Here is a 21,975-nt window from a genome sequence, read left to right on the forward strand (position 1 = left end):
AAAATTACGTGCCCGGCCCAATCCAATCAACGTTCAGGTCAGAGTTAACCTTGAGAGCTTACTCGAGTCACCTGATCGGACGATCAGGGTTCACTAATTATAAGTAAATGGAATTATTCAAAAAACAAAATTAAACGGCATCCTAATTGTACAAATGCTCTTACCAGCAAAAGAAACGCTCAATTCCAAGAAAGATCAACTCCTTTTGACTGGTCAGAAATATTGTCCCCTAAGCCAAGAGGCGCCAATAACATAAATAATTCCTGAAACAGGAGATTTCCTCTGATATCGCGAACGTGCCTTTTGCCGATATGGACTTTGTGTTTCAGCGGTAATAAAAACACTACCGAGATATCGTATTTTGAAAAGAAAGAGAGTCTTAACTTTTTAGCTTTTCAGAAACAACTGAAACAATCCGATGAGAGTTTCGGTTCACCAAATCAGGTCTAGTCAACATTTTAAGCCGACATGAAGCCGTTCGGCTTCAAAAGCGCAGGTCTAGAGCGGTACCTTCATGTCGATCTTTTTTCATTATTTCTGTAGAGACTAATATCTGTCTTTGAAAGACTAAAACCTTGAAGTGAATTAGGATCATTCAAATGAAGCTTCTTAACAGATTAGCGATATCATTCGCGTATTCATTTTCTTTTCTGTAGTTTATAATAATTAGTACAATCCCATAGCGAAAAGAAACATCATATCTACATATATTCAGCTAGCTGCCATAGCTGGAGCGATCTTTAGAAATAGGAAAAAAAACTTAAATTGAGCCAGAACAAAGTAATATTAGACATATACACATGCTGCACATAGAAACAAGAGCAAACTGTAAGAGGAAGTAAAAAATAAGACTAGCAAATTTTAACACTAAACATTGCAATTGATTCTTTTTTTACGTTACAAACCTGTTTCGTGCGGAATTTGGCAAATTTGACTTTTTTTATTTGGAAAAAGGCCAATTTCAAACAAATTAAATCAAACTAAAAAGTGAAAACTTGAAAGTCGACTCCTTTGATGGTATTTGCAAGTCTAATTTGGTCAACTGCATTTAGGGTTCTATACGACCCTACAATTCCGCGCCGCACTTCTCAATATTAGATGCCGGGGTTTTACTGGGCGAAAAAGACCCCGGCTGTTGTCTTGTGCGATACTGATTCGTTACTGTTTCAGTGATTATTATCGTTTTCACAGAGCCTCGACAAAGTGTCACTTGTGATTTCAGATGAAATTGGGCAGTGCAGCTTTTGGAATGCAAGCCTATCTCGTGTAGTATCAAGTTAGTGCCGTGTAGCAAAGAAGTATTTCTGATTTGTCTAATCATGTGCGGAGTGGCATTCCTCTTCTAAAGAGGCAAAGAAAACAAGCCTTTTGTTTTTCTTTTGACGCATTTGTTAGGTATACTTACCAAACATAAGAAGATTTGCCCAGAAACCCGAAAAGACGATTAACTTGTGACCTGGCCATATACAGACCTTTAAGGCGAGTTTAATACGCGATAGTTGCTTCCCGGCGGTCTGTGTACGGCAATGTTTAATTACCTTGCTCTAGTGACTGACCTGTTATAAACTGCTAATTCGACAAGTCGTGGAGAGTGTTCTGAAGGTAAATACTAAGCTAGGAAGGGTACAGAATGGTGCCGTGACCCGCGGGCGCTCTTCTTTCTCCATCAGCCGACCTGGATTCCAAAGGCGACTAACGAAGCAGGGATAATTGATACCGGTGATTTTTTTGTACTTCCGTGTTGTATTTTTTCGCACTTCTCCAGGACAGTATGTTAGCAATAGGGCATGGAATAGTATTGTGATAGTCTGCTTCATTCTATTATTGACTTAATCATACTCATGATTCAAATATTGAATTTTGAAAAAACGGAGCCTTGTTAAAATCACTCGTATAATTACAGTCCGAATTGAACTCCACCCCGTTCTATTACCATTATTAAGCATGTTACCAGTGTTCAACGGTTTTCAATTTATTAAATACTCACTTTAAGGCCAAGCTAAGTTCCCATCGGTCAACTCGCGCCAATGATATACCGGTAGCGCACTCTTATTGCGCGCACTTTTTCTTCCTGTTTGAAATTCGTTGTTCTTGTCTGATCAGTTAAGTTAGTATAATATGTCGTATAGTTTTAGACTTTGGAAGGGGTTGAAAGTCAATCGGGGACCTCTTGCGCTGTTTTCTTCTCTTTTCAGCACACGTTCGTTTGACTGTTTGTCCATATGAAATTTCTTTGTCTTACAAACACGAAGCCCATAACCGGAATGAGCAAAAAAAACGTTAACAACAACAACAACAATAATGATATTAATAATAAAAATTTATTGCTTAGTAGACGCAAATTAACATATTAATATGATCAAATCCGCCTTACATTTAAATCTAACCTATCTGTGTACAAAACTGATAAATATACAGGCAAAGTTATATAACATAATTAAAATTAAAAGCCTAAAAAACTGATAAAAACATACAAAAGTTACATTTAAAAAAAAATCATATTTTAAAAGTAAAAACTAAATCCAACGCTAAAATACGGGAGAGACTCCACGTATTAGAAGCAAATGCTTTCTTGAACAAGTGCGTCCTTATTGCTCCTTTGAAAAGATCATAACCTCTAATTGCTCTTATTTCAGTGGGTAATGGATTCCTTAATCTAGGGGCTGCTACTTGGAATGATTTATCTCCAAGAGCCTTCCCAATGGTGGCTCTAACAACCGTTCCTTTCTCGAACGCAGGTTATATCGTGTCCGTTCTTGAACCTTGATAAAGTTTCAAATATGGAAAGGTACAACACCATAAATTGCCTTAAAACTTAGAATCAATATTTTATACTCAATTTTAAAACAAACTAGAAGCTAGTGCAGACGAATTAAGGTAGGTGTTATGTGGTCAAATTTAGGTGTTCGACAAGCAGACTAATCGGGCTGAACAATTGACCACTCAGAAAATACCACTATAACATACCATAATGTTCTTTGTTTGTCACCCCAAAATTTTGCATAAGCATTGTTTTCAGTTTCTCTTGGGAGTTAAAATGGCCCAAAGAGAAACTGAAGACAACGCTTATGCAAAATTTTGGGGTGACAAACGAAGAGCATTATGGTATGTTACGGTATTTTCTGGAGTGGTCAATTTTGTATGCGCTGAATCTTTGCAATATGTGTTGCAGGAGTATTGAAAAGCAAACTATTGCAGCAGTAGTCTATGTGACCCATAACAATGGCATGAACAAGCTGGAGTGAGATGCCTCGCTTGTAAGATATCACGCCTTATGTCGTACAGATGGAAAGAGGCGGCTTTACACAGCTTATTTATATGAGTCACTATGGTCATGTTTTCATTGAACCAGGACCCGATATTTTTTATTAGTTTCACCAGGGCTATATTAGCGTCACCTAGACAAAGACAAGCAATGTTCACTTTCGTCATCTGCTGCCTAGTGCCTATTATGATGAACTCCGTGTCATTATCGTTCAAACAGAGTTTTTCGAGTCCTTGATCATCCAGCATCCAATTGCATCCTCACAATGCTCTATGGAATTAACTGCATCGATCTGTGAGGATGTCGAGTCAGCCTTGAAAAGATACAATTGGGTGTCACTCGCATATGCGTGGGCTTGGGGGAGGTACTCTTTAACGACCTCAAATCACTACTCGCATAGATCATGAACAGTAAAGGACACAAGCATGATCCTTGAAGGACACCACAATCTATCTGGAAGTTCTCTGAAAGTTTCTGGTCGAAAGAAACGCGTTGAGATCTATTAGGGAGATAAGACGCAAAACAACGTAAAGCAGAGCCCCTAACGCCAAAGCTCGTACTGAGACGGTTGAGTAAGACGTCATGGTCGACGAGTCAAATGCTGCACTTAGGTCCAATAGCACAAACAAAGTCAAGCGTTGAGAATCCATATTCAGTCATGAGTATGTCATTGTGTACTTTGAGAAGTGCGGTCTCGGTATTTCACGGTCACGTGACGGATGTGAATTCAGGGGAACGAATTGCATGTACGACACAACCATCAATTGTTTTGTTCTGAATTCTTCGCGTGTGATAGATCCCTTGAATATAAGAGGCCCTTCTTGCGTGTTAGGATTATGAATTATAAGGGCTTTCTAGAGAAGGGATACGAATTATTGGTCACCAAGTAAATAGTATTGAATTTTAAAATTATGGTGTAGTATTGTTGTTCTTCATTATCGCAGTGAGATCTTAGGGACATATTCAGTTTGTTTACGAAACTTGAATACGGATTATAAAGACTTTCATTTATTTTCTATAGCTAAGGTTTCTTGAATGGAACAGTTATAATTTCAGTGGAAAACATGTCTAGTTTCTATCTTCAATCCTTGTAAATGCTTCTTCTAAAACGTTTCCGATTTGGACTTTTGACAACTGTTCGAGACGCGTTTTCTAATTATTCGCGATCACAGAAATTCAAAATATCACACACGCGTAAATCCTCTCATTTTAATTAGTGGAGAGGCAAGTTTTATATTTTCAATGAACCGTCTTCCAAAATCTATCAACAGTAACATTGAAATACTTAAAGCGCTCAACCTGAAGGTCTGAATGAGCGCAAGTGTGTTGTTATGGCGAGCATTTGATTTGCAAGAAAACAAATTATCATTGCACCCGTCATATGTTTGTATGATATGATTTTTTTTCGGCTTCTTAAGCTTAAGTGTTCCTTAGACTGACTTTTTCACGTTCAATGAACTGATCCCGGAATCGGCTCATACAATGAGCTCTCAGTAACGAAATCAAATACGATCCTCGGAACAAGATGTTTCGAAACTAATATTGCCATGCATTGAAGACAATGCAAATCGGATACTATTGTCATCTTTGAAATTTCATTTCACCAGTTTATTTTCCCTAAAACCACCTGTGTGTCTAAGGAAACTTATGCATGCATGCAAAGTTCTTTGAAAAGGCTCTGATGCGTGGAAAATTGGAGGATTTCTGACATTAAGGCCCAAGGATGTAAAAGTCTTGTTCTGGCTTTTTGTTACCTCTGAGTACTTTAAAAATCATAAAGCGTTCCTAAAGGCTCGCATCTTTTGAATGCCTTCACCAGAAAATCAGCATCGGTTCATTGAGCGTCAAACGCATGATAACCCAGTGACACTGTAATTACACTTAAAACAGAATAAAGCCACTGAAACGAATAAACTAAAGCAAACGCTGAAATTGTACTCTTCATAAAAACCAAATCCACCAGTATGAAGTTGCGAAGCCCAGTAAAACCATCGATGGAAACTTCACAAGGTTCTAAAACTGACGCACAAAATTTAAGGTAATCAATTAACACTTGCAGGCTGGTTTAAAGTCCTGTATTTTGTAGGACGTTTTAAACAATTTCACGAACGTTTTTAAGATGTTTCCACTACTTGAGAACTTATTCATATTCTTATAAAATCTTTCAAGGCTCTTTAAAGGTCCTATCTAATCTTTGGCGGAACAGTAGATCGATGTTTAAACCTTCTTTTGACCTCGCGAACCAAAGAGAAGACACGGGCTTTGATTGTTCAACGAAATAGTTTATTTTAGTCTACATATTAACGTTTTCGATCATTAAGTATCAGCTGTCTTGCAAACGCCCTTAACAGCACTATGAAATTATGCGAACATTTTCTTTTACAATTTCGAAAAAATTGACACGGGTATCCAGTCATAAAACGTTGTTAAGGCATGCTGGCTTATTTTTGCTGGTTCCCAGACTTGCCTATAAATTCGAAGTATTACCCCCCGGCTGTTAATTAGAGGACCATATGCTGTCACAGGTCAGCTACAGACACCGATTTAAAAACCTTGAATTTTAATTTGGGAGACAATAGAACAGAATTTGCAGTTTTGAAACTTAAACAATGGATATCTTAATTGTGATTTTAGTGACTCTGTTAATTGAATCACTAAGAAATCGCCGGTGTCAAATATGAAGATCAAAGGTAAATGTCATAATTGGAATTGCTTCTTTGACTTTTCGCTCTCAAAAGAAAACCTAGTGGAGCAGATCGCAAGTTTCCTAAAACAATCAACTGGATTTCGCAGTATTATGATATCAGTATTACTCTTCAAGCTGTGTTTTGCTAACAGTAATTGATTTAGACATGTTTTTCCATGGTGGCACAGAGCCCAACTAGAAAAACTTTTTCTATTGTCCTTCAGAAGACAAAAGCGAAGACGGAAGGTGCTTCATGCAGCTATTGAATTTTTTTTTACGACCATTTTTCTGTTCCAATACATGGGAATATATCTAGCCGATTCGTTTAAAAAGAACCTGGCGAAAAAAAGGGAGGAATTTTTGCGTTTGAGATGCGAACGAAAAGGAAAGGAGAAAAACAAAGGGCGAGGAGGAAGAAAGGAGACTGAAGAGACAGATTTCAATGGTTGTACTCTCAGTCTTTATATTGGTTACTTTGGCTTGACAGAAGAGGTGTCTTTGGCGGAACGTTTTCAAGAATCTGCTAGATTTAGAATAAGTGGTCATTTCTTTACTAAAAAAGCTGACTAAATCTAAAGGAGGTTCTAGAAAAATCACGTCACGGTATTTCGGGTCAAACAATTTCGTGAACACGCGAGAAACAAAGAAAGCATCTCAGGTTCGTAACTTTGTAAAAATTTTTGGTGACTATTGTCATACGAGGTCATACGCCTTCTAGATTTCTTAACAAATACCTTTTGAGCCCTTTCAACAACTGACGAGTTTTGACAACTTCAATGATCATTGAACCGCGCAAGGCGTGAAATGTCCGTTGAAGTGAAAATGTGAACGATGACTAAATATTATATTAGATCCGGCACTCCATACATTCTCATGTCTTCCCTATAGCATGTATAAATAAAAATTTGAATTGGCTAAAAAGCATGGTGTTTATTAAGACAAACCTTAAACACGAAATTCCTTATTGTTTTCGAGGTATATTTCGGATCTGGTACAATCAATAGTGTTGTCACGGTAGTTGATTAGAAGGCTCCGCCCAACGCCCCGTTTTTATATATGAAGAAAAGTTGCCACTAGGCCACCCTCCTAGCCGGGCTAACTTTTCTCCCTGGCTCGCCCACCCAGGTCAACTGGGTCAGGGTGAGACAATCAGGGCATGCGCGAGAATTGTGTTTAGACAATCAGTGCATGCGCGAGCACTATTGGCTCGGGCAAAGGGTTCGACTTCTTACACAATTTTCCTCTGCTAACGCGTGCGCGACTCAGGCGACTGGCGCTCGGGAGCTGATTTGATCAGGGAATAAGCCGCATACGCACGCATATCAAAAAGAAGACACCGCAAATGCGCAAATCGGTAAATAACATTCATCTTTATGTGGAAAGTTGTGTACAGTGACCTATTCTATCTTTCGTATCATTTAGCTCCCTCTCGAGTTCTATGAAATATCATCCAACCTCTGTTAATAAACATATCCCTCGTTAACAAACACCAAAATGAGGAGGCGAGACATTTCAGGATTGAACTTTGTTGCCAAAAAAAAAAAATAGTCGGTAAAAATTTCCCCCTCCCCCCCAAAAAAAAGAAACCCTCGGCGACAACAGTAGCACAGATGAGGACTAAAATGGCCATTAAGAAATAGTTCCCTTAACTTTATAATTACCCCGAACAAATATAATCATCATCATCATCATAAATGATTTGTAACAAGTGAATGGTTTAAAAAGACGGGCGTAGTTCTGTGGTATTGCCATAACCTTAGGGTTTCCTCACATTTTTTTAACGATTGCTAACACAAATTTATGCAAGATATGCCACCTTCCACCTAAGGAGGATATGAGAATTTTGTCGATAATTGTAGGAATTTTAAAGCGAACTCTCCCCGAGTTAAAATGATTATCAAAGGGGCTATAGATATTTAACAATTATTCCTCGAGCCCGAATGGGCTCTGAGTCAATAGCCCATGAGGCCGATATTTTTGACCAACTAGTTGGTCAAAAATATTGAGACAAAACAACTTTAGCTAGTTAAAGCTAGACTTTAATCCTTTTTTGCCGCCAAAAAGCCGGCGCTTTTCGCTACTAGTGGGCTATAACATATAGCCTAGTAGTAGCTCAACCAATCAGAATGCAGCATTGATAATAGACCACTAGCTGGATTTTACTAAAACTCTATATTTCTAACACCTCCCTTTGCCCGCCCTCAGCGCACCACAGAACACTAAAGACTACAAGAGAACGATTCGTCGTCAAGAAAGAGAAGGAAGTCCCAAATGCTACTACTGTGATACGGACGAAAATATTACGGTAGAACATTTCCTGCTCTCGTGTTCCAAGTACGAGGAGATTCGTTCAGAACTTCTTAGTCAACTGCGAGGTGAACTAGAGGCCATCGGCGAACGTGGATTCCAGGTATGAGTAATATGCAGTCGTTGCTCTCCTCGTGACCACTCGTCTAAGTGACAGGCGTGCGCGGAGAGTAAAGTGTTTTGTTAAGGCAACGCATAATTCACTCACTTTGACTTTTGGAGAAATCCTCCATTTTTATTGAGAACGTTCTATCTGGGGCTGACGTTCTCGCCTCTCGCGTCTTTGCCGATCGCCTGTTAGGCGTGTCACTTCACAAACCTTGACGAAAAATGAGACATGTGAGAAAAAAATAGGCCGTGAAAAAGGAGGATTTCTTTTGCGACCCACTCGGCGAAACGATGTAGATGCAATGGTCGCTCGCGCTCAGAGCTGACCCGGCTCCGCACTTTAGATAATCTAAAGGAATCTTTTTGTCAACAACGAGGATATTTATTTGTATAATCATAAACGTATAAAGCATTGCAAAAGCATGCACCTTAACAAGAAATAAAAATTACATTATTAAGTATAAAGAAAGATATTGCCCATCATGGTATGTATCCCTTAAGTTCAGTCTTCAAAACTTGGTTTTAGTGTGGAATTTGTTAAGCCGCGTAAGTACACATACCAACGTTCTCTCATGTCCATTTTGGGCTCAACATAATATCTGTGAAATTATAATTGCAGGTTTGGCAGAGGTTTTCAGCTAGCAGTCCATCTTGTCAATCGCAGATTATACTGGGAGCACAAAGTTTTGGGGCCTTAGAAGACGAGGCAATTAGTCACTTTCGCGCACAATATGCCGCCAGGGCCTGGAGCGAGCGAATTGTGATCTAAAGACTGCTCAATGATCATCTAACCTCGTGGCCAGTTCTCTTACCGGGGTGGAGACAAGTCTGCATGCTTTTAAGGTTTACTGCTTTAAGGGTGACTTTAAAAAAGAAAATAAGTTGCATGATACTAAACGTAGGGAAATTGAATAGAAAGATCATCACAATGGTTGTTTTGTCATTATATTTCACATATAGAGTTCAGCGAACCTCGGCTCATGCTAGTTCTATACGACAACGAAACACTAGAACTTGAATCACGAACAATTTTTTTTTTAATTTCAATGGAACAAATTACGCAAGGGAATACAAATAATTTTGTGAAAATAGATATATTTCTAAACAAATTATAATAAAACAATCTCACATATAACATAATGCTAACTTGTTCTTCATCTTGTTAGTTTTCCTTACTTTTAGTCTTTTGTGAAGAAACTTGTCTGGAAACAAAATTCAGTCCAAATTAAGTGCTTTACTTCAGAGATTGAGAATCAAAAATGGTGGAAATCTTGTGTGGGATCAATTTCCATGTTATTATACCTGATTACCTCATGCCGATAATCTCTCGGGTGGGGAAACTCCCATATAAAAGTGACTGGGATGATCGTCGGAAAATTCAAATTAAACCCCTGAGGGAGACCAATGTGGGTGTGGTTCAAGCTTAAACTGAACCCTAAGGGAGATTTGTGTGTGATCAGTGTCAGGGCATTTTTTGTAAATTTCTTTAAGTACAGCACTAAGCGATACCTGAATGGGCAAATATAGTGAATTTCCATCCCAAACATCCTAAGTGAGACCACAATCTGCAATTTACATCCCAAAGCGAGACGACGAGCATTCCCTTCACTTTTATATGGGAGTACCGCCCGGCGATAATCTGCGACCAGGCTCTCCTGAGTCAGGGATAGGACGAAGATAAGCGAAAAAGGACTTAAAGAACAAAAACTATCAATCTACGAGAGTCCCGCCAATGAAGCGGTAAACTTCACAAATTATCATGATTCATCAAACATATCAAGATGAATTTGTTCTTACATGTTTCATCTCATTTTGAATGCGAAAAGCTATCTAAAAAAAAAATCGAACGCAAAACACTTGGGTTCATGTGGGAATCCTCTGCAATAGGCCCTTCGCCTTCGTTTTTACCGGCCGCTTTATTATTTTTGTCTTATTTCATCACTATGTATTTAGTTTGGTGAATTCGGAACTCAATGCCCTCATGACGTCCTGGTGGGAGAAAGCTTCGCTGCCTTTCTTGATGCGCGCGAAGTTCTCCTTTACGAACAGAGCGAAGCGGCTCGGTGTGCGAGTCTGAGGCGTGCCGTCCTTCTTTAACTGAGGAACGAGTTCTAAGCGGCTGGAAAAAAGAGAAAACGAACGAAAACAGTAAGCGCAATAACGCAAAAAGGCAAAAGAAATGACTTTCAAGACGTCACAGAAAGTGCATACGAATACGAGAAGGGCCATCATATACTTGTTTCACGAATATCTTTTCCCGATTTTCATGCTTCGAAAGGCTTCCTCATTCAATAGTAATGGAAGGGCTGTATGTATCAAAGTCATTTTTTAACGACAAAAGCGTCATTTGGTTACGAAGACCCTGGTTCCACTGGGTCTTCCATTTAGGTAAAGTTCAATTCAATTTTTTCGTCTACACTCGTTGTAACAATATGAATCGGTAGTTCTCGTTGTGTAAATTTATCCTGAAAAGTAGATTCTTCCCTTTTTTTAATGGAAGTGACTAAAATAAGTATGGACGTACCCGTGACAATACGCGCATCTGCTTTTCTCTAAGTTCACGGACTTGGAGTGTCGACCAAACCTGATCAACAAAAACAAGAGATGATGGTTTAATTCTTGCTACATCTTGGTGCTATAAAATACCTTTCAGCAAGGGATCTCGGCGAGAATATCTGCAAAAAGGGGCGTTTCCGTTTGCGTAGAAGCATTTGGAATATCGTTAATATAAAGAACAAAGAAAAGAGGAGCCTAAGATAGAACCTTGCGGAACACCACATTTGATTTGCTGCGTCGAGGAGCGAGTGTCTTTAAACCGGACAAAAGTAAAAGAAAACGACAGGCAGCAATCAGCTGAACAAAAAACTAGACACATTGTTTATTCTCCCTCTCATATAGACAATGGAAGCCTGTAACTTGGAGTGTGCACCTCTTTAGTTACTCTGCCCATTTCACGGCGTTCACAAAAAGCATCTTGTAAGTGCTTTTTCGCGCAAAAATAAAATGTACTCGCACTGGTTTGTACCAAAAATTGCTCCTTAGCCTATGGAACTTATGTAGTGCCCTAAAACCAAGCGGCAAAATAAGTCTAAAACGAGCAGGTTTATTAATACACCATGACACAAATGATCAATTGTTTGACCCTGCAAATATCTAAACGCAGTAACTGTCCATGAACGCCTAAACTGCAGGCAATTCCTCAATAGTTACCCACAATGTGAGCAGTTATTGACAGGACATGACCAAGAAAACAACGCAAAACAAAATAAATGAGCTTAACAATGCAACATAAAACTGTTAACAGGGAACTAATTCGCAAGACAATCTTCTCTGTAAGTGCTGTTACAAGGGCAGTATCGACCCTTTTTCATGGTTCCTACGAGATTGGGTCGGCGTTGCACCGAACTGCATTATGAAACTGTTGTGAGGGGACGAATTTTGATCCAGTCCCCAGCACAACCTACTAATGGGCAATAAAATAAGCAATCACAGCGTCCTGGACACACACAGTCCCACACGTAATGCACCAGTCAGTGTAACCCCCCCCCCCCTCATCCCCAACCCAGGCAAAGGCGGGGACTTTAACAAATAGGCTAGAGAAAGTGAGTGAATGCTCCTGCCCCCGGGGCAATATTTCCGTGCTAATCTCTTCGCTTGTCCCCGCCTGCTGGGAAAAGGGAACTGCAAGGAGTGACAGGCTACACATCTTCACTGGCGTGAAACCTTGAAAACCTTTTACATAACGCCAACGCTCTAAAGAGGAGACCTCTTTCAGGGATTTAACCTTCAAATGACCAATTATGGGAAGAATTGGACAAGCCGGCCGGTAGTAGAGTTGAATACTTACGTATTTGAGCATTTGGTACATCTATAAGTGTACTTGGTATTAATTGTGTAACTATGACAACGAGATATAGGCGGCAGGTCTTGATGAACAAAATTAGCTCTTGCTGTCCTACAAATGTAACGAAAGGAAATTGCAAGGCTTTATTTAAGGCATTATTAATTACATCTAAGATAAAGGAGAGGGAGAGCTGAGGTCAAAGGTCATCCGTCTGTATCCAGCGGGTCAACGGATTATGTCCGGACCAGAATGGCGTCTTGAATGGCCAAAGGCTCCACTTGCCGGTCACGTTGACCTGTCACGCAGACTCTTATTCTTGAACAAACAGCCAGGTCCTCACCTGTTAATCTTAGATTTTCTCTCTTTGTAAAAGTACAACCACGTTCACTAATAGAAAGTTACGCAAGGATTAATTGAGGACTTTTTCCAATTTTTCGTCCAGTCAGAAAAGGAGACCTTGACAGAGCAAAACTTCCTTTAGCCGGTCAACAGTGCTTTTTCACACACACTTACACAAAAAGTTAATAAACCGACATTAGAAACTCACCATTTTTTCCAGACAGGACCGTGACCAGCTTTCACGCCACTGATAATCCAAGAAGCAGCGTGACACATCTCATGTATCAGCGTGTCACGCAAACGATCTGAAAGAAATGAAAACAAAAAAAGAAGTCTCATAGATCAATCAATTCCAAGCCTGATCATCTCCCACTCCCCGGACATTTGTCGATTTTTATGGGCTGCGGTAGAGTGACTAGCCTTCCCCCGCAGGCGTTTTTAGGGGAGATCGTATTTCTTCCCTCCCCAAAGAAGAAATACGATCTCCCCTAAAAAGGTCTGCGGGGGAGGCTATAGAGTAACACGGTTAAAAAAAATTATTACAGTGGGCTTGGAAAGTAGGCAAGGGGGCGGAGGGCACAAATAATTTCATTCGCGGCCTTTGAACATTGTCACATCGCTTTGTCCAACAGAAAATGAGAAACCATCGGTTAAAGGGGCTGTGTCATGGCAGTCCAGTTCATTTTGTTTAATTTTGCCAATTACTCGCCCTCAATCGTTATGGAACTTAAAGTAAGCAAAGAAATTACATGTAAATGACAAAATCAGAGATCCGAGAAAAACAAATATGTCTCCTGAGCATTATCTTTAAAGTCGCAAGCAGCAGGGATCAACTTTGAAAAACTGTTAGGCTGAACAGTTTTCAAAAACCCTTATTTCAATCCGTTTCACTCTTCTTCAGATTTGCCCATCCGTGGCATCTGTTGTTTCTGTTATGTCATTTTAACCTTCCATTAAAGTTTTAAGCGGTTATTTTTATGTTTCTCTTAATTTCACGGGCATTTTGTAATGTCCTAATTTGGTTGAATTTCGTTACACAGCTCCTTTAAATATTTACCTGGATATTAAAGACCTTACGACCAGACAACGGCGACGCACAATGAAACGTCGCTGAAAAATAGACTGCGCGTCCTTTGAAACGTTTTTGCTCTTATACCAAGTCACCCAATTACTTGAAAGTAGGGAAGTGTGGTTGCAACTGGAGAGAGGGGACTTTGTCCGAGTTCAGGGGGAGATGGTAAAATTTATCGCCTTGCCGTTCCAGTTTTTACGTCAACTCAAAATTAGACTGTTCACAGTCCTCTATTTTTCCGTAAGATCATCGAGATCGAGAGCTTTGCGTTACGGGCTGCCATCTTGCATGAGTGTCAAAACTACATAGGGGGCGGGGGCGGTTTGGGCGGAAGCTAGAAAAATAGAGGGACCCTCTATTTCCCCCCCCCCCCCCCCACGAGCTATAATCCCCGACGCCCGCCCAAACGTTACATTTGAAAATCAAGATAGCCGTGACGGTAAGACGCGGTAAATCTAAACGATCTCACGAAAAAATGGGGACTGTGAACAGTCTGACTCAAAATTTTTGGTCATTTTGATCCCTAAGTTATTATACGGTCTTTCAGTTTATGCTGCAAGTGTTTCCGAACTTACTGTTATACAAAGGTTTTTAAAAAGATGCTATAAGAGGCGTTATACGTCGGTCAATTACAACATATATGAACTTTTGGAGAAAAGCGACATACGCCTTTTTTATAACCTCAAACGCGATGACCATCCATTAAAAAGCTTGCTCCCAAGGTACAAAGACTGTATTGCAAACCTTCGAAGGAAATCCATTGTCAGGCCCAGCATTAACACTGAACGTTTCAAAGATAGCTTTTTTAATAGATTAATTTTTAAATATAATCTAGCTGTGTAAATACCCCATATGTATTTTTAATCAATTTAATCTTTTTTATTCGTCTTAATCATTGTAATTTTTTTTTTTTCTATCAATATATATTTTTACTGTAACATCAGATATGTAATTTTATCGGATGCTTTTTAATAAAGACGTTATTATTATTATTAGTTGTGCAGGGACTGCAAAGAAATGTACAAAGAGGCGTGATGCACTTGCAGAGTTGTTGTTTTGCTCATAAAACCAATAGCGTTTTAGACGTTCCGGTTACCGCCGCCGTTGTAGTTTCGTTGGGTCCCTCGGGATTAACGACTAACAATTCCTTTCATCTTGAATCGTAACACAACCACCCACCCTCCCCCCTAAACAATATCTTAATACTGATTAAGACCTGAAAATACAAATGCTTCAGGTGTTAGTTTCTTACAAGACTGAAATGTTGAATGGACAGGGCACGGTAATGGCATTTCTATTAGGGGTTAATAATGTACCGTAGATGGCTGAAACCAACGTACCTGCGGAGTCAATAACTTTGTCTGCCAACTCAATCCTGGACATACGAAGACCATTCTTCCTGAAGAAATAAAACAGACGTAAGAAAATATTTGGACATTTGTGGCTGACCAGAAGCTCTAAATAAACAAAAAAAAGGGACACAATAGATAGAATAGAAAAGTGGTGTCTGTCTGATACGTCGGCACGGTACGCTTCGAGAAAATAAGAACTGGAAACTCTTTTTCTTGCACGTTGATAATTTAGTACTCAAAATAGTATTGTTTTTAGGAGTTCACGGTCACGTTCTTAAATTTATAAAAAAACCCACTAGTTAAAAATCCTGCGGATGGCTTAAACAAAAACCATGGTTTGCACTTGCCGTTTAACTAAGAAAACAACAGCTCTTAGCGTTCCGTAGCGTTGTTAAGAATGGTTCATATTGAGCGTTTTCACTCACGTGACCAGTATCTATGCTAATTTATTGGAACAGAAGAAAGCATTTACATGAGAAAAGAGTTCAACTCCCAGAGGATTGTCTTGGTGGAACACCAGTATGGCCGCTGTGACGTCATGTGAAAACGCTCTATAGGACCTAAAACTTTACCTGCTGTAGTAGCAGAACCCAGCAGTGCTACGCATTTTCTTATTCCAAGTGATCTGAAAATCTGATGGCAGCTGTAGAAAAGTGAAAAAAAGAACTTTGACAACAATCGTCAAAAATGTTGGAAAGGCTACTTCTTTTTACCCCTTTTTTCCCTCCTTTTCCTTGCCCCCTCCACCACCCCCGGCGTACTGTTCAAAAGTATTTTAAGTGTTTGTGCTCGGACGGGGAGTATTTAGCCAAAGGGAACATCATCTGAATTGGGAGTGGGGGTGAGGGAGGGGGGGAATTGGTACTAATTTTCAGAGATTATACGAAAAAACATCTCTATCGTCACGGATAGCAACTTTCAAAGATCTTGCACTTAAAACTACCTTTAATAGATTCCATTCGAGAAATCGCCAAAGCTTTTTTTGTCGGAAACGTGATTCTTGTGCAAAACTTGAAATAAAGTAACCAGTTTCCAATAACAAGCAATGAGCTAGGGAGGGAAAGTAAATGTCTACATGTACAGTTGGTTATATCCTTGATTACATTGCTTCCCGTCCGTAGTTAAATTAGTAAATAATACCTGATTTTCAAACACCGTCGTGTTGTACAGCTCAAACAGATCTTTAGCAAGTCGCTCTCTGTTCGTCTTAAAATTCTTCTCGCCGGAGTAGGGTGTCAGTAGATCTTCCAAAACGCTTTTAGGACGAGAACAACTGCTTGACGAAAATCCTGTGATTTACAAAAGTATTAAAGACAAGAAATCAAACTAAAGAACAGAATTTGAAGCAAACGACAACAAAAAAAGTGAGCTGTTTCTACCATTATTGGCCTTTTTGGGTTTAGTGGATTTTGGCGTTTTCCAAGAGAAATTAGTGGAGGGTGTCTTGAACGGAGTGTAACTTGTGACTGCAAAACAAGAACACCAAAAACACAGTTTGCCTCACATGCTGATAAAGATCGAATAACTTAACCTACAAAAAAAGCTCTATAATCAAGAATTTCCTATTAAGAAGCTAGGCCGACACTATGGCTCTAGAAATTTACAACTTGAAATTTTAGTGAAAGTTGCAAGTAAAAAAAACCGCAAAATTTTAGTGAAAAATAACTTTCGCAAATCTAGAAATTTAAATCTATAGAGACTCTCCTGAAATTCGCTAAGATGAAAGACTGAACTTGCTTGTTGGAGTGTTATCCCCATAAAAAAATAACCTTTAAAACTAGTAGTTAGACCTTTTTTTTTTTTCATGTTCACCATTTAACCACAAAAAGTAGAACTATACAGGAACTTTGTTAACAAGTCAAGAACTAAATTCGCTTTCGTTCCTAGTGGTTTTATTCTTTTCAAGAAGGGTAGCCTACCTGGCGTTGCAATTTCGATGCAATCATCATTTTCTTTATCTGAACCGAAATCAAATTCCTCTTGGTAACCGGGATCCTCAAAGACCTCTTCCTCTAGATCTTCATCATCGTCATCGACGATGAATTCCTCTAAACTACACGAGAAAAGTGTAATAAAAAAAGATCACAATCAAGGTTAGCTAGTCCCCACCCCCGGGGTACTCCTGGGAACCCTTGGTGGGGGCGTGCCGTCGGTCCCCGGTTCTCCAAATCCTGACCCTACCATGTGGCACGAAATTTTTGCGGGTTCTAATTTTTGCGATTTTTCCAGCGATCCGCAAAAATACGTTCCCGCAAATAAAAATTACCGCAAACATTTTTCCGGCAAAAATTTACTCCACAGTAAATATTCTCTAACTAAAATTCGCTACACAAAAATACAGCCTAAGAAAACGTGTCTGTTCAATCACAACTTGTCTCTTTCATTCAGAAACAAAACGGTATACAACGAAATACTGGTTTATTGTTTGAAAATATGTATTTCTATTGCCAGGGTCCGAAATTAACTTTTTAATATGGGCGCCAACTGGTGAGCAAGTATAAATTTTTGGTCGCCAGAGGGCAAATTTTTTTCTTCAAAAATTCCTCTTGGCGGCTTGGAAACGTTCAACTCGTATTGATCGTAGCTGTTGTGGAGGTATATTTACAGGAAGATTCGTTTCCCTTTTAAATTAAAAAAATATCAGCAGGACAAAAAGTAAGACACCTGTTGGCAAATAGCTTCGAGGTTTCAATTCTTAATCATTTTCTCCGAACATGAAAGTCTACAATAACAACCAGCTTTACAAGTCGCCAGCTGGCGACCAGCTATGAAATTCTGGTCGCCAGGACTGAATTTTTGGTCGCATTGGCGATCAGGAAGGCGCAATTTCGGACCCTGATTGCACGTACTCAATAAAAACGACAATTTTATGAATGTTGGGTGCTGAGTACTTTCTGAAAATCGCAAAAATTATTTCCCAGCAAGAAAAACCAATGTGGCCTAATCGCAAAAATTAGTTCTTGCAAAAGACAAAAATCGCCAATTCCGACCTGGTTTCTGGTTTTATATAAGGGAGTATCCCCCATCAAGTTTTTCCTAGGCAGAGGGAAAGAGAGGAAAAAAGATGGAAATTCAGGAGAAGTAAGAAGGGGAGAATTGTGTTTTGAAATAAGTGTTGGGTGCCAATTGAGGTAATCAAGGGCGTGGCGTGAGATTTTGAAGGTGTACGCATGGAAAGAAAAGTTAGAGCTCCGAAGGTACTCCAAACTAGGGGGGTTCTGGAGACATTCTTCCCCAGAAAATTTTAAAATTTAGGGTATCAGAAGAGCCATTTCCTGAGTTTTCCGTAGGACATTTTCAGTAAATAAAAAATGTTATCGGTAAAGTACAGTTTTTACGGAAAAGAGGGTAAAACAGAGACGTTGTTGAGGAGGTTACAAGCAAAGGGCGAGACGTCTACCCTTCACAAAGACACGAATATCATGCGAAAAATTTATCAGTCATTCCGAGTTTATGATAAAAATTGCTTTCAGAAAAAAGTACAATATAATTAATTATATATATTTTTTAGATTTCAGCTGTGGTAATGGTACTAGGAAAGGAATCAATGATTGGAAAAAACAGTCTAAGAAAAATAAAGACTTTTCTGATTAAGATAAATCAGCTGAACTGGAATTTGTGTCATCTTTTGTCTTGTTTAAGAAGATCAGCTATCTTGTCCATCAATCACCCCTTTAGCCCTTTTTTTTGTAAATTAAAGGTAAAAAATACCTTTTTGAATCTGCTCTTTTCTCCTCTTCAGAAAAACTGGGTCTTTTAGGTGTTTTCATTTTCTGCAAAACTAAATACAAGTGATTAGAAATTTTGAGGAAGAACTCTTTATCTTAAGGTTCCCTTTATGGAGAAATCATAAAGACTTTGAGGCTAGATTTGAAAGAGTTACTGTTGACAAATTGATTTCTGACTCAGTGCTGTAAAAACCTGTGACTATTAAAAAGAACCTCCATTTTCCCAAGTTAGCCTAAACAATCAGGTTCTTACACAAATGGGAATTAGCACAAATTTAGGCTTTATTTAGGTTATTAAATAGGATCTTTTTTTCTGAAGAAAACAATTAATAAATTGTAGCTAAAAATATTTAGTGGTTTTTAGCTCATTTCTTATGTAAAAACTGCATACCATAACAATGCAGTTGGAGAGATGTCTCTAAAGTCCAAAAGGATCCTGAATGTTGACGTATCTTACTTGCCAATATTGTACAGTCAGCGTTTTTTTAGAAACAGAAAATAAGAACTTGTTTCAAATTTGTATAGGTAATAGCATGATTTGTAGTGATATTTGGCATGAATACCACGAGCGATATTTCGAAATTGTTATACGTAATTTCACGAGCCGCTAGGGTCTTGTCTAAGTGGGGTCTAACTGGCAAAGTTTAGCCTCAAAAACAGGTTCTTAGTTACGGGTTTTTACTACCCTAAGTCAAGACATACATACCCAGCAACAAAGGTGTACCATGAGAGCCACATTAAACCTGAGGGCGAGGGGTGAAACCGGGAACTGACTATATGCAGTTGGAAAAAAATTACACAAGTGAAATTCACTTACACATCTCAAAATCATCACTTTCACTTTTCTCTGGGTTGTACTTCTTGAACAGTCTTTCACTTAAACTACAAATAAGAATTTTCAAAAAGAGAAGGAATAAATAATAATAAATTATTAAGTACTCTCATAGATACAATACAGGTACTTGCTATTAAAATAATTTATCTTAAAGTGTAGTTGTAGCTTTGATTATATTATTTGACTGCAGCAGGATTAGCTCAGTTGGCAGAGTGCTCGACTGCAGAGTGGGGGCTTGCAGTACAATACTCAATACTCAGGGTCTTAAAAAATAACTGAGAAATAAAGGCATTGCCTTAAAATGATGGTCCTGTTTCTAGTGGGTGATGTAAACTACACTGTAGTATCCTCTATTAGTACTTTTGTGTTAACTAAATTCATTTGACACTTGATGTCCTACTAAGATACCATCTTGGTCAGACAAAACCAAATTTTGGACGGAGATCACCAAAAAAAAAAAAAAAAACGGTTGAACTTTATATCGGGTAGAACAGAGGAGATACTATGCGAAGGCAAAAGAAAACTTCATTATCAAAGTCAATGTTGTTTCATTACTTTGAGATCGCCTTAACACGAAGTAAGATATACTCGAGGTAGATTTTATTTCTCCTTACTGTAAAATGATTTACGATAATGACTGATGACCGACTGTTATCTGCAGCCCTGACACACATTTTTGTATAGAATCACAAAAAATAATAATAATAATAAATAAAAAATACAAGGCTAAGCAACAAAGCCTTAGCCTCCATGCACATATCTTCAAAATAGAAAATGCCTATACAGGCTACAATTTCCAGTAATTTGACAGTTATGGGTTCTCAGTTTTTATCAATTTACAGGATAAAGGAAATGGTAGAGGAGAGTTTTTGTTTAACCTGGTTGAAGGTTTCATTATTACTAACCTGAGTGGTAAATTAGGGCTATCAGAAACACTGTTATCATCATTATTGCTGCCATCAGTCATGCTGTGGAAAAAATGTGTTGAAAAAATTGACAAAATAAGATTCAAAACAATTTTTTGTGCCCTGAATTATTATTATTATTTTTTTTTTTAAAAAAAGGAAGAACAACAGGAGCTTAAAATAACTCAGGTTGCTGAATCAGACTAAATGTTAAAATAATGGCATTTTTATAAGACCACCCTAACTATAGTTGCTGGAAAGAATGATATTGCTAAAAGAATTTTATTCTCTTACCTAGATACTGGCCTTGAAAATAGTTCTGCTGTTGATGAGTCACTGCAATCATCTATGTTAATGGACTTGACCAATGAGGAGGTCTCAATGTCTTTTTCATCTTTCTCATCCCTTTGCTTAATACCTACCTGTATTCCTTCATAGTTACTGTTATTATCACCTCCATAATCACAAGCTGTATTATCACTACTGTGATCTTCACTGTAATTGTGGACTGCCAGTTCTTTAAATGGGGATTCATTATGGAAAACTGTTTCATTTGTGGTTTCTTTATTAAGATGTTCTGCATTGCCTGCTTCATAATAGTGCACCGTGAAGCTACGTCCATCTGTATTGTGCACTGCCTCAAACTCCACTGTTGGATTACAATCATCTGTTTCTCCTATGTTATCAGCAACATGTTGGATGCCACACTCACCAAAAGAAAGGTATCCTTGATTTAATTCACATGACTTTGCCATAGAGTCAGACTCATCAACATCATCATTGGCAAAATTATCTCCACTTTCATTGCTGCCAACGATAAATCCACCATCATCACTACCACTTCCAGCACTGTTATCAGTATTGACACAATCATCGTCATCATTATCATCACCATCATTTTCAGTATCACCACTTTCATCAGTATTGTTGACATTGTCAGTGACTTCATCGATGTTAACAACATCATTGCCTCCATTATTGGCAAAACTACCACTACCACCACTGCTACGGCTATCAACACTATCACTGCTGGCATCAATATTAAGTTGACTACCTTCATTACTGTCATCAACATCAGTGCCATCATCGTCATCAGGAATAACCACAACATCACTGCTAGAAGAGTGCCTGCTTTCTTCATCGACGTCTTTTTCTTCTTTGTGGTCAGCTAAGTCCATTTCTGTTTCAATATTTTTATAAGGAAATCCTTTAATCTGTTTGATTTCCCTACGAAGCTAAGAAAAGACAAAACAATGATATTAAAATAATGCAGGCTTTGCCACAAGCAAGAATTTCCCAAATTTCAAATTTTCAAGAAGCTTTATATTTTAGCGTTGACGTTTGTTACATACCGCCTCAATTTTCTTTTCCAGAGACACATCAAACCAGCCAAACTTTCTTCCCATCATGAGAAACTTTTCCCTGACCGGATCGCCGTCAAAAGAATCCATTATTTCAAGAAAACAACTTTGCTACATTCGAACAAAATGAAATCGATCAAACAACGAACCAAATTTCCGCGCTGAACGAGCCA

General features: G+C 38.6%; 2 protein-coding genes across 2 annotated transcripts; one reads left to right on the forward strand and one right to left on the reverse strand.

The window, feature by feature from the left end:
- The first annotated feature begins 4,548 nt into the window (after positions 1–4,548).
- LOC140948387 (uncharacterized) lies at positions 4,549–9,245 on the forward strand. Its single transcript, XM_073397621.1, has 3 exons — positions 4,549–5,303; positions 8,157–8,361; positions 8,986–9,245. Exons 1-3 carry the CDS (start codon positions 5,230–5,232, stop codon positions 9,133–9,135), a joined length of 429 nt encoding a protein of 142 aa, XP_073253722.1. The 5' UTR covers positions 4,549–5,229; the 3' UTR covers positions 9,136–9,245.
- A 990-nt stretch (positions 9,246–10,235) lies between these two features.
- LOC140948978 (uncharacterized) lies at positions 10,236–21,892 on the reverse strand. The gene is made up of 14 exons (XM_073398234.1): positions 21,794–21,892; positions 20,736–21,676; positions 20,442–20,504; positions 19,519–19,583; positions 18,685–18,754; positions 16,893–17,026; positions 16,353–16,439; positions 16,114–16,262; positions 15,546–15,616; positions 14,962–15,020; positions 12,758–12,854; positions 12,214–12,321; positions 10,891–10,950; positions 10,236–10,485 (listed from the first exon to the last, which is right to left on the reverse strand). Exons 1-14 carry the CDS (start codon positions 21,890–21,892, stop codon positions 10,308–10,310), a joined length of 2,181 nt encoding a protein of 726 aa, XP_073254335.1. The 3' UTR covers positions 10,236–10,307.
- Positions 21,893–21,975: the final 83 nt, after the last annotated feature.

Source organism: Porites lutea, chromosome 9, assembly GCF_958299795.1.
Source record: "Porites lutea chromosome 9, jaPorLute2.1, whole genome shotgun sequence".
In the NCBI taxonomy this organism is placed as follows: Eukaryota; Metazoa; Cnidaria; class Anthozoa; order Scleractinia; family Poritidae; genus Porites; species Porites lutea.

Bases quoted from the DNA above. Each gene is read 5' to 3' on its own strand.
- LOC140948387 (XM_073397621.1), top strand. From the start codon at position 5,230: ATGAAGTTGCGAAGCCCAGTAAAACCATCGATGGAAACTTCACAAGGT. The intron at 5,304-8,156 runs GTAATCAATTAA...GCCCGCCCTCAG, and splicing joins ACTGACGCACAAAATTTAAG to CGCACCACAGAACACTAAAG. The intron at 8,362-8,985 runs GTATGAGTAATA...TTATAATTGCAG, and splicing joins TCGGCGAACGTGGATTCCAG to GTTTGGCAGAGGTTTTCAGC.
- LOC140948978 (XM_073398234.1), bottom strand. From the start codon at position 21,892: ATGGATTCTTTTGACGGCGATCCGGTCAGGGAAAAGTTTCTCATGATG. The intron at 16,440-16,892 runs GTAGGCTACCCT...CTTGTTTTGCAG, and splicing joins CATCGAAATTGCAACGCCAG to TCACAAGTTACACTCCGTTC. The intron at 10,951-12,213 runs GTAAGTATTCAA...TTTGTTGATCAG, and splicing joins TGTACCAAATGCTCAAATAC to GTTTGGTCGACACTCCAAGT.